The following is a 23,617-nucleotide window of genomic DNA, read 5'->3' on the forward strand; positions in this document are numbered from 1 at the left end:
AAAAAATCCAGAAAATCACATTGTCTGTTTTTTTTTTTCATTTTATTTGCATATTATGGTGGAAAATAAGTATTTGGTCAGAAACAAAATTTCATCTCAATACTTTGTGATATATCCTTTGTTGGCAATGACAGAGGTCAAACGTTTTCTGTAAGTCTTCACAAGGTTGCCACACACTGTTGTTGGTATGTTGGCCCATTCCTCCATGCAGATCTCCTCTAGAGCAGTGATGTTTTTGGCTTTTCGCTTGGCAACACGGACTTTCAACTCCCTCCAAAGGTTTTCTATAGGGTTGAGATCTGGAGACTGGCTAGGCCACTCCAGGACCTTGAAATGCTTCTTACGAAGCCACTCCTTCGTTGCCCTGGCGGTGTGCTTTGGATCATTGTCATGTTGAAAGACCCAGCCACGTTTCATCTTCAATGCCCTTGCTGATGGAAGGAGGTTTGCACTCAAAATCTCACGATACATGGCCCCATTCATTCTTTCATGTACCCGGATCAGTCGTCCTGGCCCCTTTGCAGAGAAACAGCCCCAAAGCATGATGTTTCCACCACCATGCTTTACAGTAGGTATGGTGTTTGATGGATGCAACTCAGTATTCTTTTTCCTCCAAACACGACAAGTTGTGTTTCTACCAAACAGTTCCAGTTTGGTTTCATCAGACCATAGGACATTCTCCCAAAACTCCCCTGGATCATCCAAATGCTCTCTAGCAAACTTCAGACGGGCCCGCACATGTACAGGCTTAAGCAGTGGGACACGTCTGGCACTGCAGGATCTGAGTCCATGGTGGCGTAGTGTGTTACTTATGGTAGGCCTTGTTACATTGGTCCCAGCTCTCTGCAGTTCATTCACTAGGTCCCCCCGCGTGGTTCTGGGATTTTTGCTCACCGTTCTTGTGATCATTCTGACCCCACGGGGTGGGATTTTGCGTGGAGCACCAGATCGAGGGAGATTATCAGTGGTCTTGTATGTCTTCCATTTTCTAATTATTGCTCCCACAGTTGATTTCTTCACTCCAAGCTGGTTGGCTATTGCAGATTCAGTCTTCCCAGCCTGGTGCAGGGCTACAATTTTGTTTCTGGTGTCCTTTGACAGCTCTTTGGTCTTCACCATAGTGGAGTTTGGAGTCAGACTGTTTGAGGGTGTGCACAGGTGTCTTTTTATACTGATAACAAGTTTAAACAGGTGCCATTACTACAGGTAATGAGTGGAGGAAAGAGGAGACTCTTAAAGAAGAAGTTACAGGTCTGTGAGAGCCAGAAATCTTGATTGCTTGTTTCTGACCAAATACTTATTTTCCACCATAATATGCAAATAAAATGAAAAAAAACAGACAATGTGATTTTCTGGATTTTTTTTTCTCAGTTTGTCTCCCATAGTTGAGGTCTACCTATGATGTAAATTACAGACGCCTCTCATCTTTTTAAGTGGTGGAACTTGCACTATTGCTGACTGACTAAATACTTTTTTGCCCCACTGTATGTGTGTATATACTGCTCAAAAAAATAAATGATAGGAACTAACATCCATGTGGCTGGTGTCTAGTGTTCCATTTATTTTTTTGAGCAGTATATACATATTATATTTTATTTTATTTTGGGGGGGGATTCAGACTTCTGCTATGAGGCCCAATGATTTCTACACATGCCCGCTGCAAGGACTAATAAAAGTATGTAACACAAATTGGAAAAAAAAAATATATATATATACAGTATGTGTATATATATATATAACATCTCTATATATAAAACTGAATGTGTGTGTGTGTTATATCACCAACCAATCACGAAGCATCTTTCATTTCACCAGAGCTGGTTAAAAGAAGCTGAGCTGTGATTGGTTGCTATAAGCAAGTTTTCCCACTTGACAACACCTCAGCAGACACTGACATGGTGGGATGAATCTAGCATCCCCGGGAACATAAGCTCCCAGCCATTGTCTGCCCCCCAGACAAGAGCACAGAGCACATGACAGAAATTAATCCCCCCTCCCGTGCCCATATACCCATCACACATCCTCCATCCATAGGCACATCTTCCCTCTTAAAGGGATCCCCAGTACGGAAGTCAGGGCTAATCCATCCAGTGCTTTGGTTTTCACTCCAGGCCTCTCTTAAAGGGATCCCCGGTATGGAAGTTAAGGCAAATCCACTCTGTGCTTTGGTACTGACCCCAGGCCTTTCTTAAAGGGATCCCCGGTATGGAAATCAGGGCAATTGCCTTCAAACGCTCTGGTACTGACCCCAGGCTCTCTTAAAGGGATCTCTTGTTTGGAAGATAGGGCAAATCCCTCAGCGCTCTGATTCTGACCCCAGGATTCTATTAAAGGGATCTCAGGTATGCAAGTCAGGGAAAATCTACTCAGCGCTCTGGTTCTGATCCCAGGCTCTCTTAAAGGGATCCCCTGTATGGAAGTGAGGGCAAATCAACTCTGCGCTTTGGTACTGACCACAGGCCTCTCTTAAAGGGATCTCCGGTATGGAAGTTAGAGTAAATCCTTCAGCGCTCTGAATCTCACCCCAGGCTTCTATTAAAGGGATCATTGGTATGGAAGTCAGGGAAAATCTACTCAGTGCTCTGGTTCTGACGCCAGGCCACTCTTAAAGGGATCCCCGGTATGGAAGTTAGAACCGTTCCACTCAGCGCTCTGGTTCTCACCCCAGGCTGACAGGATGATGTGGTATATTAGGGGTAGTAGTCCGGTGGCTCTGGCTGACGGGATGATGTGGGATATTAGGGGTAGTAGTCCGGTGGTTCTGGCTGATGGGATGATGTGGGATATTAGGGGTAGTAGTCCGGTGGTTCTGGCTGATGGGATGATGTGGGATATTAGGGGTAGTAGTCCGGTGGTTCTGGCTGACGGGATGATGTGGGATATTAGGGGTAGTTGTCCGGTGGCTCTGGCTGACGGGATGATGTGGGATATTAGGGGTAGTAGTTCGGTGGCTAAGGCTGACGGGATGATGTGGGATATTAGGGGTAGTAGTTCGGTGGCTCTGGCTGACGGGATGATGTGGGATATTAGGGGTAGTAGTTCGGTGGCTCTGGCTGATGGGATGATGTGGGATATTAGGGGTAGTAGTCCGGTGGCTCTGGCTGACGGGATGATGTGGGATATTAGGGGTAGTAGTCCGGTGGCTCTGGCTGATGGGATGATGTGGTATATTAGTGGTAGTAGTCCGGTGGCTCTGGCTGATGGGATGATGTGGGATATTAGGGGTAGTAGTCCGGTGGCTCTGGCTGACGGGATGATGTGGGATATTAGGGGTAGTTGTCCGGTGGCTCTGGCTGACGGGATGATGTGGGATATTAGGGGTAGTAGTTCGGTGGCTCTGGCTGACGGGATGATGTGGGATATTAGGGGTAGTAGTTCGGTGGCTCTGGCTGATGGGATGATGTGGTATATTAGTGGTAGTAGTCCGGTGGCTCTGGCTGACGGGATGATGTGGGATATTATAGTGAATGTGGCTATGCGGAGTGGGCGGGGCTCTACACTCATCTTTATATATATATATATATATATATATATATATAGATATAATCATTATAATTTGTTATAACTAACCATAGTTAGTTACTATGCCCGGGCAGCGCCGGGCTCTTCAGCTAGTTTTTATACACAGTAAATATATGAAAGTTGAAATCAGCCTACTATTTTCAAAACTATTAAATAAAAAAAAAAAATAAAGTAGCATATTTGGTTTGGCCATGTATCTGTCCAGAACAAGAAAATGTTATATTTATTCCATAAGGTGATTGCAAAAAAAAAACAAAACTAAACTGCCGAATCGATAGTTTTTGGTCACTTCTGCTCCATTAAAAAAAATAAAATAAAAATAGATGAGTAAGTCGTAGGGACCCCAAAATGGTAGCAATAAAAACCAAAGCTCGTACTATAAATCACAAGGCCCAATACAACTCTATGGATTGGAAAAAAAAAATAAAAAGTTATCGTTCCTGGAAGAAGAGGGGCAAAAATCGAATGCAATGAGGGGCCCCTGGGTCTGTGTCATGCAATGAGGGGCCCCTGGGACTGTGTCATGCAATGAGGGGCCCCTGGGTCTGTGTCTTGCAATGAGGGGCCCCTGGGTCTGTGTCATGCAATGAGGGGCCCCTGGGTCTGTGTCATGCAATGAGGGGCCCCTGGGTCTGTGTCATGCAATGAGGGGCCCCTGGGACTGTGTCATGCAATGAGGGGCCCCTGGGTCTGTGTCATGCAATGAGGGGCCCCTGGGACTGTGTCATGCAATGAGGGGCCCCTGGGTCTGTGTCATGCAATGAGGGGCCCCTGGGTCTGTGTCATGCAATGAGGGGCCCCTGGGTCTGTGTCATGCAATGAGGGGCCCCTGGGTCTGTGTCATGCAATGAGGGGCCCCTGGGACTGTGTCATGCAATGAGGGGCCCGTGGGACTGTGTCATGCAATGAGGGGCCCCTGGGTCTGTGTCATGCAATGAGGGGCCCCTGGGACTGTGTCATGCAATGAGGGGCCCCTGGGACTGTCATGCAATGAGGGGCCCCTGGGACTGTGTCATGCAATGAGGGGCCCGTGGGACTGTGTCATGCAATGAGGGGCCCCTGGGTCTGTGTCATGCAATGAGGGGCCCCTGGGACTGTGTCATGCAATGAGGGGCCCCTGGGTCTGTGTCATGCAATGAGGGGCCCCTGGGTCTGTGTCATGCAATGAGGGGCCCCTGGGACTGTGTCATGCAATGAGGGGCCCCTGGGTCTGTGTCATGCAATGAGGGGCCCCTGGGACTGTGTCATGCAATGAGGGGCCCCTGGGACTGTGTCATGCAATGAGGGGCCCGTGGGACTGTGTCATGCAATGAGGGGCCCCTGGGTCTGTGTCATGCAATGAGGGGCCCCTGGGACTGTGTCATGCAATGAGGGGCCCCTGGGACTGTGTCATGCAATGAGGGGCCCCTGGGACTGTGTCATGCAATGAGGGGCCTGTGGGACTGTGTCATGCAATGAGGGGCCCATGGGTCTGTGTCATGCAATGAGGGGCCCCTGGGACTGTGTCATGCAATGAGGGGCCCCTGGGTCTGTGTCATGCAATGAGGGGCCCCTGGGTCTGTGTCATGCAATGAGGGCCCCCTGGGAATGTGTCATGCAATGAGGGGCCCCTGGGTCTGTGTCATGCAATGAGGGGCCCCTAGGACTGTGTCATGCAATGAGGGGCCCCTATGGCTGTGTCATGCAATGAGGGGCCCCTGGGACTGTGTCATGCAATGAGGGGTCTGATTTAGGGCATCTATGGGTTTTTGGCTGTGTCCCCATACAATACACAATATTATAAATCGTCCTTACCCAGAATACTGGACAGTTCTCACTTTACACATCATTTCTAGGGAGTTTCAGAACTTTTTAGGGAAACAACAACATTAGCAAAAAAAGACATAAAGAGCAAAGGATGACAGAAATGTCCCTGTATAGAGTATAGTGGTCTAATGTCACCTTCAGTCTCAGGATGGGGATCCTCCCAGCAGCAGCCCGAGCCTTCACCTGCTACTATGGACGCAGCAGGAATCCAGCAGAAACAGGAGAATTGCCCCCTCCGCATCTCTGATTGGCTGAGCAGGCAGAATTCTCCTCGATGATTGGTGGACGTCGCTGCCTGTCCCGTTGCCCCGCCCCGCCCGTGCTTGTTACTTGAGGTTAGTTACACATAGTAGGGTTGCTATGGAGACGGCATCAGACGTTCGAATGCAGAACTGCGCGGTGTATAGCTCCGCCCCTTGGATCAGTCAACACGGCATTAACCCTTCCTGTACCGCAAAGCTTTCTATAGTCAGGAAATGACCAGAATTTAATTATTAACAGTGAAGATTGCTGGAAATATTCATCAATGTGAGAAAAGGGTTAGAAAAGGCTCCTAAAAGTAGCACTGGGCTGCAGGGGCTGCTCCACAGTCCCACTGGGCCACTTTTGAATGTTCCTCCTCATCTCCTAAGAGCCATTATTTTTTTTTTCTTTTTTTGGTCACTTCTAGCTGTACTTTTTATCATCTATATGACTTTCAGATTTTTTTTTTATTCCTATTTTTTTCTGGGAGGTGAATCGGCCAAGAAACAGAGATTGCGATGTTTAGATGTTGTTTTTTTTATTTCAGCATTCACCCAATGCAATAATAATTCTAATATTCTATTCACTCAGTTACCCTTGGGGTGAAACCAAATATGGGAACTTTTTTAATGTTCTGGGCAATGTGGGTCATAAGAAATTTTAGTTATTTTTATAATATTTTTCATTGATTTTTTCATTCTTTTTTTTTTAGATTTTTTTTTTTTTTTTTAGGTATCACCACTAGGGGGCTTAAGCCTGTGATCCCCCTTGAACAATCAACTGCAATGATGCCACAGCACCTAATGGGTTAAGCTTCTCCACTCCTGAGCCGGCCCCACCCATGCAGAGCACAAGAAGACCCTACCTTAGGGGCAGGCACTTGGCTGTTTTTTCGGATGTTGACGTCGACTATATCCAGCGCCACCATTAACAACTTCATCAAGACCCAACTATATGTTGGTTTTAGGATCACATTTATTTATTTATAGCTAAATATTCCAGTATCCATAACTTTGTTTGTTTTTTTTTATTTTGCTCATTAACCCCTTGAGGACCAGGACATTTTTTGAATTTAAGATCACGTACATTTTTTTTCCCTCTTGACAACCAATAACTTTTTTTTTTTTTGCATTGGGTCCATATTAGGGATTAGCAGAAAAAAATTCAAAGGACCCTTTGTCTCGCATCCACGTCCGTGTCCCTTGCACTAGAGACTGTGATCCTCACCCTACTTGCTGGTATCACAGGCACCTGCTCTGATTCGTAGGCCTGACACAACGTCATGCACGTGTCACACTCAGCGTCAGATTGGAACACATTGGGCCCACCAGAGAAAATCATTCTTGGGGTCCACTATGTAGCTACATAGAAATAAATACAAGAGACCACCAATTGTGTGGTAAAACACGCTAATATCAGGGTATAATATAAGGTAGTACTCGTCTTAATTATGTAGCAGGAGTTGGGGTAGAATCTTAGAATTTTAGCCCCCTCATAGAATATAATGTAGCCCCCTCATAGAATATAATGTAGCCCCCTCATAGAATATAATGTAGCCCACCTCATAGAATATAATGTAGCCCCCCTCATAGAATATAATGTAGCCCCCTCATAGAATATAATGTAGCCTCCTCATAGAATATAACGTAGCCCACCTCATAGAATATAATGTAGCCCCCTCTCATAGAATATAATGTAGCCCCCCTCATAAAATATAATGTAGCCCCCTCATAAAATATAATGCAACCCCCTAATAAAATATAATGCAGCCCCCTCTCATAGAATATAATGTAGCCCCCTCTCATAGAATATAATGTAGCCCCCTCATAGAATATAATGCAGCCCCCTCTCATAGAATATAATGTAGCCCCCTCATAAAATATAATGTAGCCCCCTCTCATAGAATATAATGTAGCCCCCTCATAGAATATAATGCAGCCCCCTCTCATAGAATATAATGTAGCCCCCTCATAAAATATAATGCAGCCCCCTCTCATAGAATATAATGTAGCCCACCTCATAGAATATAATGTAGCCCCCCTCATAGAATATAATGTAGCCCCCTCATAAAATATAATGTAGCCCCCCTCATAAAATATAATGCAGCCCCCTCTCATAGAATATAATGCAGCACCCCACAAAATATAATGCACTCGCACTGCGACGTACGTCGCGAGGTCGACTAATCAGAAGAGGCACCGTGGATCCCATCCGATAGGAGGAGGTTCTACCGACTACTGATGTCACTGAAAATATTTGTGATCAACTCTAGTAATATGTATGTTAGTATGATAAAAATTGTGATGGTATGTATGATAGAAAGTATCAGTGTGGTCACTAACGCCAAAGCTCCAGAGCAGTGCACGCGTCCCCGATCTCTGGGTAAACATGTTGGATCCTTTCCCCCCCATTCTCCATCCTGAGGGCTGCTGCAGACCTCTGCCCTACAAGACGTCAGCGTCCCCTCGGGGGCCGGTCAGTGACCTCACTACAATGCGCTGCCCTGTCTGCAGGGAAGAACAAGACTCGATCCTTTATTTTTTTGGTGGAGGGGCGGCATTATTACTTTTTAAAGTGGCACTAAGCGGGCATTGATACTTTTTAAAGGGGGCATTTGTTTTAAGGTGGCACTGAGGGGGCATTAGTACTGGGCTAGGGGGTGCAATATTCGTCTTGCCCACCTGGGCACTGGCAACTCACCCCTTGTCACTGCTGCTACCCCATGATAGATATATACTAATTGTAAAAAGATGTTAAAGCTGTTCTCTAAGCCGTTTCTACACATACAGGACATCTAAAGAGACCGGAGGACCCTGTGGAAACCTGCGACTACATAGAAAGAACATACAAACTCCCTGAAAATGTCACCAACATCCTCGACGCTCTGCTGAATCGGTGCCAGATGTTGAGCAGTTGTTTCAGCACCACCTAGAGGCGACATGAGGCGCTACAGCTTTTTGCTTTTTAAAAGGAGGAACAGGATCCATTCTCTAATTAGGAATTTTCCCATATTTTATCTTCATTATTCATTGAAATGCAAACCCTACCCTGTAATTAGAGTTTTATCAATAGTGAAACATGGGACGACTGGAGAAATACCCGGTGGCGGCTTTTGCCGGCTGCTATTGTTTGGAGTCATCATTCTGTGACGCTGTGGGTGCAGCGGGTCGGACATTATTAGTTTAGTGAGATGTGACTGATTGCGGCAGCCATTAATGAGAAAGGTCAAAATCTTCCCATTGTGCATGGGTTTCTTCCAGCCGGCCATTTACGGAAGTGAAATTTCCATGTCGCTGAGTTTTTATAAGTTTTAAGCAGTTTTTATTTAAAAAAAAACAAAAAAAAACAAATGTAAATATTTAATTAAAAAAAAATTTAGTTTTGTTTTGGTTTCCTGCTGGGAGAGAGGACGGAGAGGAGAACTGTGCAGCCTTTCACGATGAGGTAGACGATCACAGCCGCAGTGGTGGAGATGAAGAGGATGACATCCAGGAGATGCCGCTGGTACCAGGGCTGCTGGTAAGAATAGGGCCGGAGGTGGCCGCCCCCACCCGACTGGAGGATGTGCTCCACCCATCCCAATAACTGCTGGTCAGGGGGGAACGGGCGGGAACGCAGGGTGACGCTCAGCTTCATGGCTGTTGTCTTGTAGCTGGGGACGAAAAAAAAGGCGCTAAGTTTCCCAAAATAATTATAACCCCCTCCCAAGGTTTTCGGCTTTATCCCAAATCACGCACAGCTGTGGCAGGCTCCATAGTGAGGGGGCACTGTGTGGATAGCAATGCTATGGGGGACATTTTGTGGTTGGGGGGCGCTGTTTCTGGCAGTCTTGTAGGAGTGTGCTGTGTACCTTTTACTGAGGGTCTAGCATCGTTATCGGGGACACATTGTGGCTGGCACTGCTTGTGGGGTGGATACTGTCAATATTATAAGGGACACTGGCTGGCACTGTTGTGGGGAACACAGTGTGGTAGAACTCGTTATAGGGGACACTGTTGTGGGGAACACAGTGTGGTAGAACTCGTTATAGGGGACACTGTTGTGGGGAACACAGTGTGGTAGAACTCGTTATAGGGGACACTGTTGTGGGGAACACAGTGTGGTAGAACTCGTTATAGGGGACACTGTTGCTTGCGCTGTTTATGAGTAACAATGTATAACTCAATATTAAAGGAGACACTGTGGCTGGTACTGTTGTGGGGGACACTGTGTGACTTGCACTCTTGTGGAGGCATCGTGTTATTGGTACTGTTGTGGAGGCACCGTGTGGCTGGCACTGTTATAGAGGCACCATGTGGCTGGCATTGCTGTGGAGGCACTGTGTGGATGGCACTGTTATAGGGATGTAGGGAAGTGGACTGACCTATGGACCTGTCTGAAGCAGAACAGTGAATGTAAAATGTGCAGTAAACATACTTGAAGTGGATTTGTATGTACAGGTGGGAAGACAGCTAGAAATAGTGACAGATGGTGACGTGCTGGGTTTTGGCCACTAGGGGGAGACAAAGAACAGCAGGAAGAGGAGACGGTGCAGTACTAAGATTTGGCCACAAGATGGAGACAGAGAGCAGTGAGGAAAGGGCTTAATAGCAGCTTAAGGCTAGGAAACTGCATAGTCATGGTGGGCGGAGTTACGGGAACTCCAGGGGGATTCCCAGGGAGGGGAATAAAAAGATAGAGAGAGTTCCAGAAGGGAGCCAGTCCAGGGGGAGGAGCTGAGCAGAGGATGAGACTGAAGGAGGAAAAGACAGAAAGAGCTCCACAGGGAACTGGAAGGAGAGGGTCAGTGTGGCCCTGACAAGATAGCCGCAGGACAGAGGAAGCCCGGGGTACCAGACGGACGGACTCAGACAGGCGAAGCGCAGTGGTGGTAGGCCTAGGGCAGCCACAGCAATAGAACCGCGAGGGACGTCACTACAAAGGAAAGAAGGAAGGTGAAAGGTACCCGGGCCTGTTAGTATGGTGGCTGTCGTGTTGCTGTGGTCGTCGGAAGGGCGACCAATAAAGAAAACCTGTTGAATGTACATTGGTTTCTGTGTCCAGTCTGTTCGCGGCGCAATGGGACCACCCCCAGTCGGTGCACGTACCTACGGGGATACAATGTGGCTGGCACTCTTGTGGAGGCATCGTGTTATTGGCTCTGTTGTGGGGGCACCGTGTGGCTGGTACTATTGTGGGGGAGACTTGAGTGTTTACCACTATTTTGGATGCATTGTGTTCCTTTGAACTCTCTGACATGGGAATACCCCAGTATCAGTGCCATTGCACCCCATGCACAGTTATAAATGGCCCTCCGAAGACTCCTGACAGCGATGTACCATTATGTTTGCCGAGTATTTCACCCCTACGTGGGGAAAAATACGCCACAAAAACGCACGTGAAAAACGTGACAAAACACAACAGGATTTGCTGCAGACTGTCCTGCCGCAGATCCAGGTGTGCACATGGCCTTATGGTTCGTAAGGTATTAAATCACAACGTACCGACTATTTTCTATCACTTCTCGCAAGGCGTTAGCAAAGTTCTCGGCCTCCATTTCTTCTGGGGCGATGAACGTTCCCATGTTCTTGGCTTTAATGCGGATCAAATTTTCATACTGGTCTCCAAAAAGTGGGATCCCGACCACCGGAACCCCGTGGTACACGGCCTCCATCAGACTGTTCATTCCTCCGTGCGTCACTAGAAGCCGCACCTTGGGATGGCCTGGACGGAAGAGGAATAATTATGGAGCAGACACAAATTACCGTAAAGTGACAGTTCTTTGCAGCAGTTTCCTTTATGTTCTCTAAAGTCGATCACAGATCTCTTACCCAGCAGATCATTCTGGGACAACCAGTCCACGAGCCTGACGTTAGGGGCAACGTCCACTTCTTTTGGCCAACGCGACCTCTCGTATCTCCAGATGACTTTCTGCCGTACCTTGGAGAGTCCTTCATTCATCTCCTTCACAAACTCCAATATTGGAAGTGAAGGAATCATCGATCCGAGACTCACAACTATAAAGCCGGAGTCCCCCGATCCTGCGATAAAGTCTTCCAGGTCCTGCATAATACACAACAGTAATACTAAGCGTAAGGATAACAGTACACGGGACGGTGCGCCCCCTACTGCGGATTATGGGAGGTTCTGCAGCAGCTGAGAAGTGAGTTACTGTCTCTACCACAGTGACCCTTCCTATAGCGCCAGCCCCTGTAATACCAATATGCTGTTACCCACAGTGTCAATTACACGGTGTCAGCCACAACGCCCCTTACACAGTGTCAGCCAGCCGCCCCTTACTCGGTGTCAGCCACACGCCCCTTACACTGTTGGCCACAGCCCCCTTACTCGGTGTCAGCCACAGGGCCAATTGCACTGTCACCCACATTGCTCCTTACACAGTGTCAGCCACACGCCCCTTACTCGGTGTCAACCACACGCCCCTTACACTGTGTCGGCCTCAGCCCCCCTTACTCGGTGTTAGCCACAGCGTCCCTTACTCGGTGTCAGCCACAGGGCCAATTGCACTGTCAGCCACAGTGCCCCTTACACAGTGTCAGCCACCCGCCCCTTACTCGGTGTCAGCCACACGACCCTTACACTGTGTCGGCCTCAGCCCCCCTTACTCGGTGTCAGCCACAGCTCCCTTTAGTCGCTGTCAGCCACAGCGCCAATTACACGGTGTCGAGCACTGCTCCCCTTACACGGTGTCAGCCACAGCTCCCCTTACTCGGTGTCAGCCACAGCTCCCCTTACTCGGTGTCAGCCACAGCGCCAATTACACGGTGTCAGCCACAGCGCCCCTTACACGGTGTTGGCCACAGTGCCAATTGCACTGTCAGCCACAGCTCCATTTACACGGTGTCAGCCACAGCAACCCTTACACGGTGTCAGCCACAGTGCCCCTTACTCGATGTCAGCCACAGCGCCAATTACACGGTATCGGGCACTGCTCCCCTCACACAGTGTCAGCCACAGCGCCAATTACACGGGGTCGGCCACAGCGCCAATTACACGGGGTCGGCCACAATGCCCCTTACACAGTGTCAGCCACAGCACCCCTTACACAGTGTCAGCCGTAGCTCACCTTACTCTCTGTCAGCCACAGCGCCAATTACATGGTGTCGGGCACTGCTCCTCTTACACGGTGTTAGCCACAGCACCATTTACACAGTGTCAGCCACAGCGACAATTACACGGTGTCGGCCACAGCGCCCCTTACACTGTGTCAGCCATAGCGCCAATTACACTGTCAGCCATAGCCATCCTTACTCTGTGTCAGCCACAGCACCAATTACACGGTGTCGGCCATAGCGTCCCTTACACAGTGTCAGCCACACGCCACTTACACGGTGTCGGCCACAGAGCCTCTTACTCGGTCGGGCACAGCGCCCCTTACACGGTATCAGCCACAGCACCCCTTACACGGTATCAGCCACAGCGCCCCTTACACAGTGTCAGCCACACGCCACTTACACGGAGGTAGGCACAGCGCCCCTTACATGGTATCAGCCATAGCCCCCCTTACATGGTGTCGGACACAGCGCCCCTACACGGTATCAGCCACAGCGCCCATTACACGGTATCAGCCATAGCCCCCCTTTACACGGTATCAGCCACACGCCACTTACACGGTTTCGGCCACAGAGCCTCTTACTCGGTCGGGCACAGCGCCCCTTACACGGTATCAGCCACAGCACCCCTTACACGGTGTCAGCCACAGCGCCCCTTACACAGTGTCAGCCACACGCCACTTACACGGAGGTAGGCACAGCGCCCCTTACATGGTATCAGCCATAGCCCCCCTTACATGGTGTCGGACACAGCGCCCCTACACGGTATCAGCCACAGCGCCCATTACACGGTATCAGCCATAGCCCCCCTTTACACGGTATCAGCCACACGCCCCTTACACAGTGTTGGCCACAGCACCCCTTACACGGTATCAGCCACAGCGCCCTTACACGGTTTCAGCCACAGTGCCCTTACACGGTTTCAGCCACAGCGCCCCTTACACGGTATCAGCCACAGCGCCCCTTACACGGTATCAGCCACAGCGCCCCTTACACGGTTTCAGCCACAGCGCCCCTTAAACGGTATCAGCCACAGCGCCCCTTACACGGTATCAGCCACAGCGCCCCTTACACGGTATCAGCCACAGCGCCCTTACACGGTATCAGCCACAGCGCCCCTTACACATAATCAGTCACAGCGCCCCTTACACGGTATCAGCCACAGCGCCCCTTACACGGTATCAGCCACAGCGCCCCTTAAACGGTATCAGCCACAGCGCCCCTTACACGGTATCAGCCACAGCGCCCCTTACACGGTATCAGCCACAGCGCCCTTACACGGTATCAGCCACAGCGCCCCTTACACGTAATCAGTCACAGCGACCCTTACACGGTATCAGCCACAGCGCCCCTTACACGGTATCAGCCACAGCGCCCCTTAAACGGTATCAGCCACAGCGCCCCTTACATGGTATCAGCCACAGCGCCCCTTACACGGTATCAGCCACAGCGCCCTTACACGGTATCAGCCACAGCGCCCCTTACACGTAATCAGTCACAGCGCCCCTTACACAGTATCAGCCACAGCGCCCCTTACACAGTGTCAGCCACAGCACCCCTTACATGGTATCGCCACAGCACCCCTTACACGGTATCAGCCACAGCGCCCCTTACACGTAATCAGTCACAGCGCCCCTTACACGGACTCAAGCAGAGCGCCCCTGTGTTTTTTCCTGTAACCATCTTTATGTCGGGCATTTGGAGTTTTCTAACATTAACCGTTCCTTCTATTGCTCTGTAGAATCCTGGCATTATCCTCACCGCAGACACCGGCTTCGCCGGCCCGGCCAATAATCCTCCAATGCATTGAATGTTTGGTGAAAGCGGTCGCGGAAAGTCAATGGTGAAGTCCACGTTGTATATCCAGAGCTCGGCCTTTAATGGCAGATCGGCTATGGACGGCCTGGAGCCGGCAGAGAAGTGCTCGTCAATCACCTTCTGAAATGGCCTCTCGATCATTCCATCCACAATGTTCGATCCCAAGTACATCACCGTGTTCTTCAGCCGTCCAAAAAAATCCATGTGGTCAGTGAGCTGGGCCTGGAATAACGGGACGTAGGACAGAGGACCGTGTGCCCCCACCCTTCCGGCGTTCATGAAGATCCCCGGGAAGAAGGCAATGAATGGGACTCCGAGCTTCTCTGCCACCAGGAAGGAGCAGGGGTTGAAACCTTCGATGAACGCCAGGTCGTACTTTTCGTCCTTTAAGAAGTGCAAGATATCAGATTGATGCAGCGTTATATTGCACTGATACGAGAGAAGCTCCATAAATTCTAAGAAGTCGCTGAGATCATATCTACAGAGAGAGAAACAAAAAGCGTTCACTATGGTAAAAAAGGGGATAAACATGGCTGCTTCATCCATAAATAGCAACACTTCTGTCCACAAATTGGGTTTAGTATTCCGGTTCTGCTCTATTTACATGAATGGGGCTGAGCTGCAATATGAGGCACAACCTGTGCACAGGGGTGGCGCTATTTGCACATAAAGCAGCCATATCCTCTCAAATCTTGTAGGGATATCTCTGTCAGTTCCATGCAAATGGAGAAATGGATCCCTCGTACTTGTGATCGGTGGTTACACCTCCAGCAGTCAGACCGTTGCCTTGTGGCTAGGTGATAACTTTTTATTCTTCAACATTTTTAAACTCTTCCTGATACGTTTTAAATGTATACTGGTCAATGACGGCTGCATTTGTAAAGAGCTGTCTCAGGGGCTGACCGCAGCATCTAAGCTTTCTCTGGGGCTGACCGCAGCATCTAAGCTGTCTCAGGGGCTGAGCAAAGCATCTAAGCTCTCTCAGGGGCTGACCACAGCATATAAGCTGTCTCAGGGGCTGACCACAGCATCTAAGCTGTCTCAGGGGCTGACCACAGCATCTAAGCTGTCTCAGGGGCTCACCACAGCATCTAAGCTGTCTCAGGGGCTGACCGCAGCATCTAAGCTGTCTCAGTGGCTGACCGCAGCATCTAACCTGTCTCAGGGGCTGACCGCAGCATCTAAGCTGTCTCAGTGGCTGACCGCAGCATCTAAGCTGTCTCAAGGGCTGACCGCATCTAAACTGTCTCAGGGGCTGACCGGAGCATCTAAGCTGTCTTAGTGGCTGACCGCAGCATCTAAACTGTCTCAGGGTCTGACCGCAGCATCTAAGCTGTCTCAAGGGCTGACCGCAGCATCTAAACTGTCTCAGGGGCTGACCGAAGCATCTAAGCTGTCTTAGTGGCTGACCGCACCATCTAAACTGTCTCAGGAGCTGACCACAACATCTAAGCTGTCTCAGGGGCTCACCGCAGCATCTAAGCTGTCTCAGGGGCTGACCGCAGCATCTAAGCTGTCTCAGGGGCTGACCGCAGCATCTAAGCTGTCTCAGTGGCTGACCGCAGCATCTAAGCTGTCTCAAGGGCTGACCGCAGCATCTAAACTGTCTCAGGGGCTGACCGAAGCATCTAAGCTGTCTCAGTGGCTGACCGCAGCATCTAAACTGTCTCAGGGGTTGACCGCAGCATCTAAGCTCTCTCAGGGCTGACCACAGCATCTAAGCTGTCTCAGGGGCTGACCACAGCATGTAAGCTTTCTCTGGGGCTGACCACAGCATCTAAGCTGTCTCAGGGGCTGACCACAGCATCTAAACTGTCTCAGGGGCTGACCACAGCATCTAAGCTGTCTCAGGGGCTGACCACAGCATCTAAGCTGTCTCAAGGGCTGACCGCAGCATCTAAACTGTCTCAGGGGCTGACCGAAGCATCTAAGCTGTCTTAGTGGCTGACCGCACCATCTAAACTGTCTCAGGGGCTGACCACAGCATCTAAGCTGTCTCAGGGGCTGACTGCAGGATCTATGCTGTCTCAGGGGCTGACTGCAGCATCTAAGCTGTCTCAGTGGCTGACTGCAGCATCTAAGCCGTCTCAGGGTCTGACTGCAGCATCTAAGCTGTCGCAGTGTCTGACTGCAGCATCTAAACTGTCTCAGGGGCTGACCGCAGCATCTAAGCTGTCTCAGGGCCTGACCGAATCATCTAAGCCGTCTCAGGGTCTGACCGCAGCATCTAAGCAGTCTCAGGGCCTGACTGCAGCATCTAAGCCGTTTCAGGGTCTGACTGCAGCATCTAAGCTGTCTCAGGGGCTGACCGCAGCATCTAAGCTGTCTCAGGGGCTGACCGCAGCATCTAAACTGTCTCAGGGGCTGACCGCAGCATCTAAGCCGTCTCAGGGTCTGACCGCAGCATCTAAGCTGTCTCAGTGTCTGATCGCAGCATCTAAACTGTCTCAGGGTCTGACCGCAGCATCTAAGCAGTCTCAGGGCCTGACTGCAGCATCTAAGCCGTCTCAGGGTCTGACTGCAGCATCTAAGCTGTCTCAGTGTCTGATCGCAGCATCTAAGCTGTCTCAGGGGCTGACCACAGCATCTAAGCTGTCTCAGGGGCTGACTGCAGGATCTAAGCTGTCTCAGGGGCTGACTGCAGGATCTAAGCTGTCTCAGGGGCTGACTGCAGCATCTAAACTGTCTCAGGGGCTGACCGCATCATCTGAGCTGTCTCAGGGCCTGACTGAATCATCTAAGCCGTCTCAGGGCCTGACTGAATCATCTAAGCCGTCTCAGGGTCTGACTGCAGCATCTAAGCTGTCTCAGGGCCTGACTGCAGCATCTAAGCTGTCTCAGGGGCTGACTGCAGCATCTAAGCCGTCTCAGGGTCTGACTGCAGCATCTAAGCTGTCTCAGGGTCTGACCGCAGCGTCTAAGCTGTCTCTGACAGAGCTGGAAAATCCATCTATCTTAAATGGATTTTTTAGACTGGACAGCCCCTATATTCAGATATAGGGTCACTGGAAATAAACTGGATCACTACATACCAAATCACCACGTGCCCGAATCACAACACTCGCAAATCACAACATTATAATAGACAGATCCTTATTACAGACGCACCGGCCCCTAAGAAACTCCTTCTGACCATTGATGAAAAACTCCTTAAATTCTTGCTTATGTTTCTCGCCCAGTGAGTATGTGGACACGGGGTAGGGGCTCTGCAGGAGCAGGTGACCTAAGGTAGAGACATATTGTGACCATGAGAAAAACATAAGATGTAAAAAAAAACAACTCACAAATCTATCATAAATGATCCCAGAGATGAGAGATCCTGCCCCCAATATAATAGAGTGAACCATAGAAAATAGGGGCATATATGTATAAATCAGCAAATATGGAGCAAATTTATTACAGTCCTGTCCCGTAATAAACACACAGCCTATTAATATGAATGACTGGTGGTCTGCAGATTCCAAGATACATAGAGCTAAATCCCAAGAGTATCTGGAGACCGCCCATCGCCTCCATCATCAGTATCTGGAGACCACCCGTCTCCTCCATCATCAGTATCTGGTGACTGCCCGTCTCCTCCATCATCAGTATCTGGTGACTGCCCGTCTCCTCCATCATCAGTATCTGGTGACTGCCCGTCTCATCCATCATCAGTATCTGGTGACTGCCCGTCTCCTCCATCATCAGTATCTGGTGACCCTCCGTCGCCTCCATCATCAGTATCTGGAGACCGCCTGTCGCCTCCATCATCAGTATCTGGTGACCGCCAGTCGCCTCTATCATTAGTATCTGGTGACCGCCCATCTCCTGCATCATCAGTATCTGGTGACCGCTCATCTCCTGCATCATCAGTATCTGGTGACCGCTCATCTCCTGCATCATCAGTATCTGGTGACCGCCCATCACCTCCATCAACAGTATCAGATGAACTCCTGTCATCTCCATCCATTCTTCAAGATACATCTGGACACAGTTTTTGAAGAATCTCAGCAGGAGATTGTTCCAAACATCTCAGAGACCTGACCCCAGATCTCTGTATGATTCTTGTGTGGATCCTTCTGTCTCTTCATGTGATCCCAGACAGACGGGATGATGTGAGATCAGGGCTCCGGGGCCGGATCATCACCCCCAGGACTCCTTGTTCTTAATGGCATTGGCTGGATGTTTGGGGTTGTTGTCCGGCTGTAGAATAACTTTGGAGCCGACCATACGCCTCCTGACAGTATTACATAGTGAATAAGTATCTGCCCGGATTTCTCAGCATAGGACACCAATAATCCTGATCAATCCACCAACTCCATTTGTAAGAGGATTAAAGGGGTTGTTCACTACGAGGACAACCCCTTCTTAAACTAAATGTTATGCCCCAATAAAATAATAAAGCCTATACTCACCTTCCGTGTCGGCGCCGTTCCCACCATGTGATGCGGTGTTGTGACACATGAGGCAAGCGCCCAATCAGTAGACAACCCCTTTAAGGAATTCTGTAGCTGAGTGGTCAGTGAAGCTTAAATAAGCAAACATTGCCACCTATTGGCCACAGCTTGTAAGAACAGGAACAAAAAGAACAACCATTAACCATAAAATAGGCATGGGTTGCCTGGAAGGAACCAAAAGGAAAGCAGAGACGGGAAGGAGTCGACGGCTGAACCTGTATCAGGAAAGACGTATGGAAGTATTGGAGATGGCCTAAATCCACAACTACCAGCACATGACAGACCTGTGTAGTGAAGCTTCAGCCTTGAGTGAGGAAGAGGGATCCGAGAGAGGTCCATACAAAGGGATCAAGAAGACCTGAGGAAGAGAGACGATCAGAGGAATCATGGAAGAGGGATCCAAGAAAGCGTGAGACGACCAGAGGGACAGAGACAACCCAACAAAGAGTGCCGATAAGAGGAATCGAAGAAGAAGGATCCGAGAGCGGACCGACCAGAGGGATCGAGACAACACTAGAAAGAGAGACGTTCAGAGGAATCGATGAAGAGGGATCCAAGAAAGAGTGAGACGACCAGGGGGATAGAGACACCCCGAGTAAGAGTGCCGATAAGAGGAATCGAAGAAGAGGGATCTGAGAGAGGGTCAACCAGAGGTATCGAGACGATACAAGAAAGAGAGACGATCAGAGGAATCGATGAAGAGAGATCCAATAGAGAGCCGACCATAGGGATAGAGAGGACCCAAGAAAAAGAGCTGATAAGAGGAATCCAGGGAAGAGAGATCTGAGAGAGGACCGACCAGAGGGATCGAGACAACCCGAGAAAGAGGGTCAATAAGAGGAATGGATGAAGAGAGATCCGATAGAGAGAGCCGACCATAGGGATAAAGAGGACTCAAGAAAGAGGGACGATAAGAGGAATCAGGGACGAGAGATCTGAGAGAGGGCCGATCAGAAGGATAGAGACGACCCGAGAAAGAGGGCCGATAAGAAGAATCGATGAAAAGGGATCTAAGAGAGAGGGCCAACCAGAGGGATCGAGACAATCTGAGAAAGAGAGACCATCAGAGGAATTGATGAAGAGGGATCTGAGAGAGAGGGCCAACCAGAGGGATCGAGATGACCCGAGAAAGAGAGACAATGAGAGGAATCAAGGAAGAGGAATCAAGAAAGAGTGAGACGACCAGAGGGATAGAGACACCCCGAGTTAGAGTGCCGATAAGAGGAATCGAAGAAGAGGGATCCGAGAGAGGACCGACCAGAGGTATCGAGACGACACAAGAAAGAGAGACGATCAGAGGAATCCAAGGAAGATAGATCTGAGAGAGAGGGCCAACCAGAGGGATCGAGACAACCCGAGAAAGAGGGCCAATAAGAGGAATCGATTAAGAGAGAGACGACCATAGGGATAGAGAGGACTCAAGAAAGAGGGCCGATAAGAAGAATAGGGGAGGAGAAATCTGAAAGGGAGGGCCGACCACAGGGATAGAGACGACCCGAGAGAGATAATCAGAGGAATCGATGAAGAGGGAACAGAGAGAGTGAGACAACCAGAGAGATAGAGACGACCCGAGAGAACAAGGCGATCAGAGGGATCGAGGAAGAGGGATCCGAGTGAGAGAGGGCCGACCAGAGGGATCGAGACGAACCGAGAGAAGAAGCCCATCAAGGGAACTCAGACGGCAGCGATGTAGGTTTCAGAGGTGCCTTGGGGCTGCGCTTGAGGAATCAGGCAGCCGGAATAAACGCATCACCGAAGCAACTAGTCTCCCATTAGGTCCTGTGCTGAGATTGTTACTGCCGATGTACTGACTAAGTAACGACGGTGAAGAGTATGACACTGTGACACATAACAGACCAGGGTATTAGGACCGAGACGCCATTACCCATCATTATTGTTTGTTGCCTTATACAATAGAGTTTTCATTGTTATAGCAAAAAGGGTTTGTATAAAATTCCATCGTAATAAACTTCACTGCATTCCAATAATTTGTCAGTCCTTCTTCAGCCTGCATCCTAATCACCTAAACCGTTGTGTTAGATTAATAAATAATCTTTGGTTAAGTTTCCACTGTGTCTTCATCTTCTGCGCCGTTGCATCCACACCCCTCTTTATGCAGTGACAAGCAAAAGGGGAACAATGTTCTGAACTGTCACGCTCACGCCTTGGCTGAATGGCGCGAGCCGGGGGGTTGTGGCCCCACTGTGCCACAAACCAGACTACCCTGGAAGGGGCGTAACTACGGCAGCTACCTCGGTCTTCACTGGAGCCTCTGATGGTGAGGTCAGGCTTGTGCGGCAGGTAGCTGCCGGGTGCCACTCCAGGGTGGTGTCTGGCTGTGGCTGCTGATCCCACTCGGGAACAGGACACCTGGACAGGTGCGAGTGACAAGCAGGCTAGACAGGCAGGCAGGTAGACACGACAGGCACGGCTGAGACGCAGGACAGGCGGGCACGGCTTGGAAACAGGACAGGCGGGCATGGCTTGGAGACACAGTGACAGGCGGGCACGGCTTGGAGACACAGGACAGGCGGGCACGGCTTGGAGACACAGGACAGGCGGGCACGGCTTGGAGACGCAGGACAGGTGGGCACGGCTTGGAGACGCAGGACAGGCGGGCACGGTTTGGAGACGCAGGACAGGCGGGCACGGCTTGGAGACAGGACAGGCGGGCATGGCTTGGAGACACAGTGACAGGCGGGCACGGCTTGGAGACACAGGACAGGCGGGCACGGCTTGGAGACGCAGGACAGGCGGGCACGGCTTGGAGACACAGGACAGGCGGGCACGGCTTGGAGACGCAGGACAGGCGGGCACGGCTTGGAGACAGGACAGGTGGGCATGGCTTGGAGACACAGTGACAGGCGGGCACGGCTTGGAGACACAGGACAGGCGGGCACGGCTTGGAGACACAGGACAGGCGAGCACGGCTTGGAGACACAGGACAGGCGGGCACGGCTTGGAGACACAGGACAGGCGGGCACGGCTTGGAGACACAGGACAGATTGGCGTGGTATGAGAAGGGGCAGGTAGGGACCTGTTCACACAGCAGGTGTAGGCAGGAGGGAGTGGTGTATGAGAGAACAGGTTTGGACCTGTTCACACAAGAGGTGCAGGTATGGATATAGGCAGGAAGGAGTGGAATATGAAGGAACAGGTTTGGACCTGTTCACAAAGGAGGTGCAGGTAGGCAGAGCCGCAGGAGTGCGGGGGAGGCAGAGCCGCAGGAGTGCGGAGCAGGCAGAGCCGCAGGAGTGCGGAGCAGGCAGATGCACAGATAAAGCTGCGAGGGTGCAGATGCACAGATAAAGCTGCGAGGGTGCAGATGCACAGATAAAGCTGCGAGGGTGCAGATGCACAGATAAAGCTGCGAGGGTGCAGATGCACAGATAAAGCTGCGAGGGTGCAGATGCACAGATAAAGCTGCGAGGGTGCAGATGCACAGATAAAGCTGCGAGGGTGCAGATGCACAGATAAAGCTGCGAGGGTGCAGATGCACAGATAAAGCTGCGAGGACACAAAGAAAGACACGGCAGAGAAGGAACCACAAACAAGGAGACAGACAGACAGACAGAGGTAAGACTGAGTTCAGACAGAGACACCGGGACAAAGACACAAGGACCAGGATATTCTGCCTCCTGGCAGGCGGACAGAGAACAGACAAGGCACAGGGAAACAAGACTCAAGGGCCAGGATATTCTGCCTCCTGGCAGGCGGACAAGATACAAAGCGAGACAAAGAGTATTCCTACAGAGAAGGAGATACACAGAACAGGGCCTGGCTTCCTCAGCAGCAAGATACTAACTGAGTATAGACATTGCACAGGCAAAGGTCAGTGGGTGTGGCGAAACTAAATAGTCAAGGGCTCTAGGTGATTGGTAAGGGACAGATTACACAGGTGCACCTTGACTGCATAAGAACCAGAGAGTTCAGGCGCCGCCCCCCTATACACACAGTCTGGAAACATGGAGAGCAGAGGCACAGAGCTGGCAACAGACAGAATTCACAGCATGGCTTGAAGCAGAAAGTAAGTTGGTGTGCGGGGGATGGGAGGCCATGCAGTGATGCCAGCAGGGTTGTTACAGTACCCCCCCTTTACGGCCCCTCTTCCTCAAGCCTGCCAGAATGACCAGAAGAAGGAGTACGGGACCGCACACCGTCCAGGTTGACACGACATCCATCAGGTAGGGTGGAATATGTGTGCCATCAGGAATCCCAGTGTCATGATCTGACAGTTTTAAATTACACTGGGTGAACTTTTTTTACTTTGGAAAGTTCCAAGGTGTCTTGACTGTCCCCGGTGGTGGTTAGTGGTATTGCACTTTAGGTTTTTTGTGCACGTAATTATGGATCAGGTGTGACACCCTATAAAGGTGTGCTAGGGGTGTGCAATCACTGCCTGTGATATTGTGAGATTGTGTTCACTCTGAGTTGGAGAGCCTGGTGGAAGGATGGAGCTGGAGAGGAGTCCTGCGCAGCTTAGCCAGGGGGGACGTGTTTCAGCTATGGTGTCTGGACGAAGGGCTGGCATGGCGTGGTGGGGTCGCAGTGATGGTGTCGGCGGGAAGTGTCTGCATGGACTGGTGGAGTGGTGACTATGGAGAGTAGCACTCACCATGTGGGACTTGGCTGCTGAGCTGGACTCAAACATGCTTGACTTCGTGGCAGAAGCTGGACTCATCTTGGGGACTCTGTTACTAAGCAGCAGCAACTGGTGGTGGACTCTGCTCCAAGGCTGCA

The 23,617-nt window shown here is 50.3% G+C and overlaps 2 protein-coding genes across 5 annotated transcripts in view; both read right to left on the minus strand.

Moving 5' to 3' along the window:
* Window positions 1-5,530, minus strand: part of CAPSL (calcyphosine like) — a 29,452-nt gene extending 23,922 nt beyond the window's left edge. For 2 of the 3 annotated variants that reach the window (XM_073543932.1, XM_073543929.1), the window contains exon 1: window positions 5,464-5,530. The gene's annotated coding sequence lies outside the window, so the exon portion shown is untranslated. The other variant, XM_073543931.1, reaches the window with a different exon arrangement.
* A 3,339-nt stretch (window positions 5,531-8,869) lies between these two features.
* The window catches only part of LOC141048404 (UDP-glucuronosyltransferase 3A1-like), a 29,903-nt gene continuing 15,155 nt past the window's right edge, over window positions 8,870-23,617 (minus strand). Inside the window, exons 1-6 of one of the 2 annotated variants that reach the window (XM_073543936.1) lie at window positions 18,836-20,138; window positions 17,550-17,664; window positions 14,385-14,919; window positions 11,382-11,613; window positions 11,055-11,274; window positions 8,870-9,223 (exon numbers count right to left, since the gene is read on the minus strand). In XM_073543936.1, the coding sequence (XP_073400037.1) occupies window positions 8,947-9,223; window positions 11,055-11,274; window positions 11,382-11,613; window positions 14,385-14,919; window positions 17,550-17,664; window positions 18,836-18,884 (1,428 nt within the window). In that variant the 5' untranslated portion in view covers window positions 18,885-20,138 and the 3' untranslated portion in view covers window positions 8,870-8,946. Of the gene's footprint in view, window positions 9,224-11,054; window positions 11,275-11,381; window positions 11,614-14,384; window positions 14,920-17,549; window positions 17,665-18,835; window positions 20,139-23,617 lie in introns of those variants that run through there. The other variant, XM_073543935.1, reaches the window with a different exon arrangement.

Source organism: Dendrobates tinctorius, unplaced genomic scaffold, assembly GCF_039654945.1.
Source record: "Dendrobates tinctorius isolate UK_male_01 unplaced genomic scaffold, ASM3965494v1 ptg000135l, whole genome shotgun sequence".
In the NCBI taxonomy this organism is placed as follows: domain Eukaryota; kingdom Metazoa; phylum Chordata; class Amphibia; order Anura; family Dendrobatidae; genus Dendrobates; species Dendrobates tinctorius.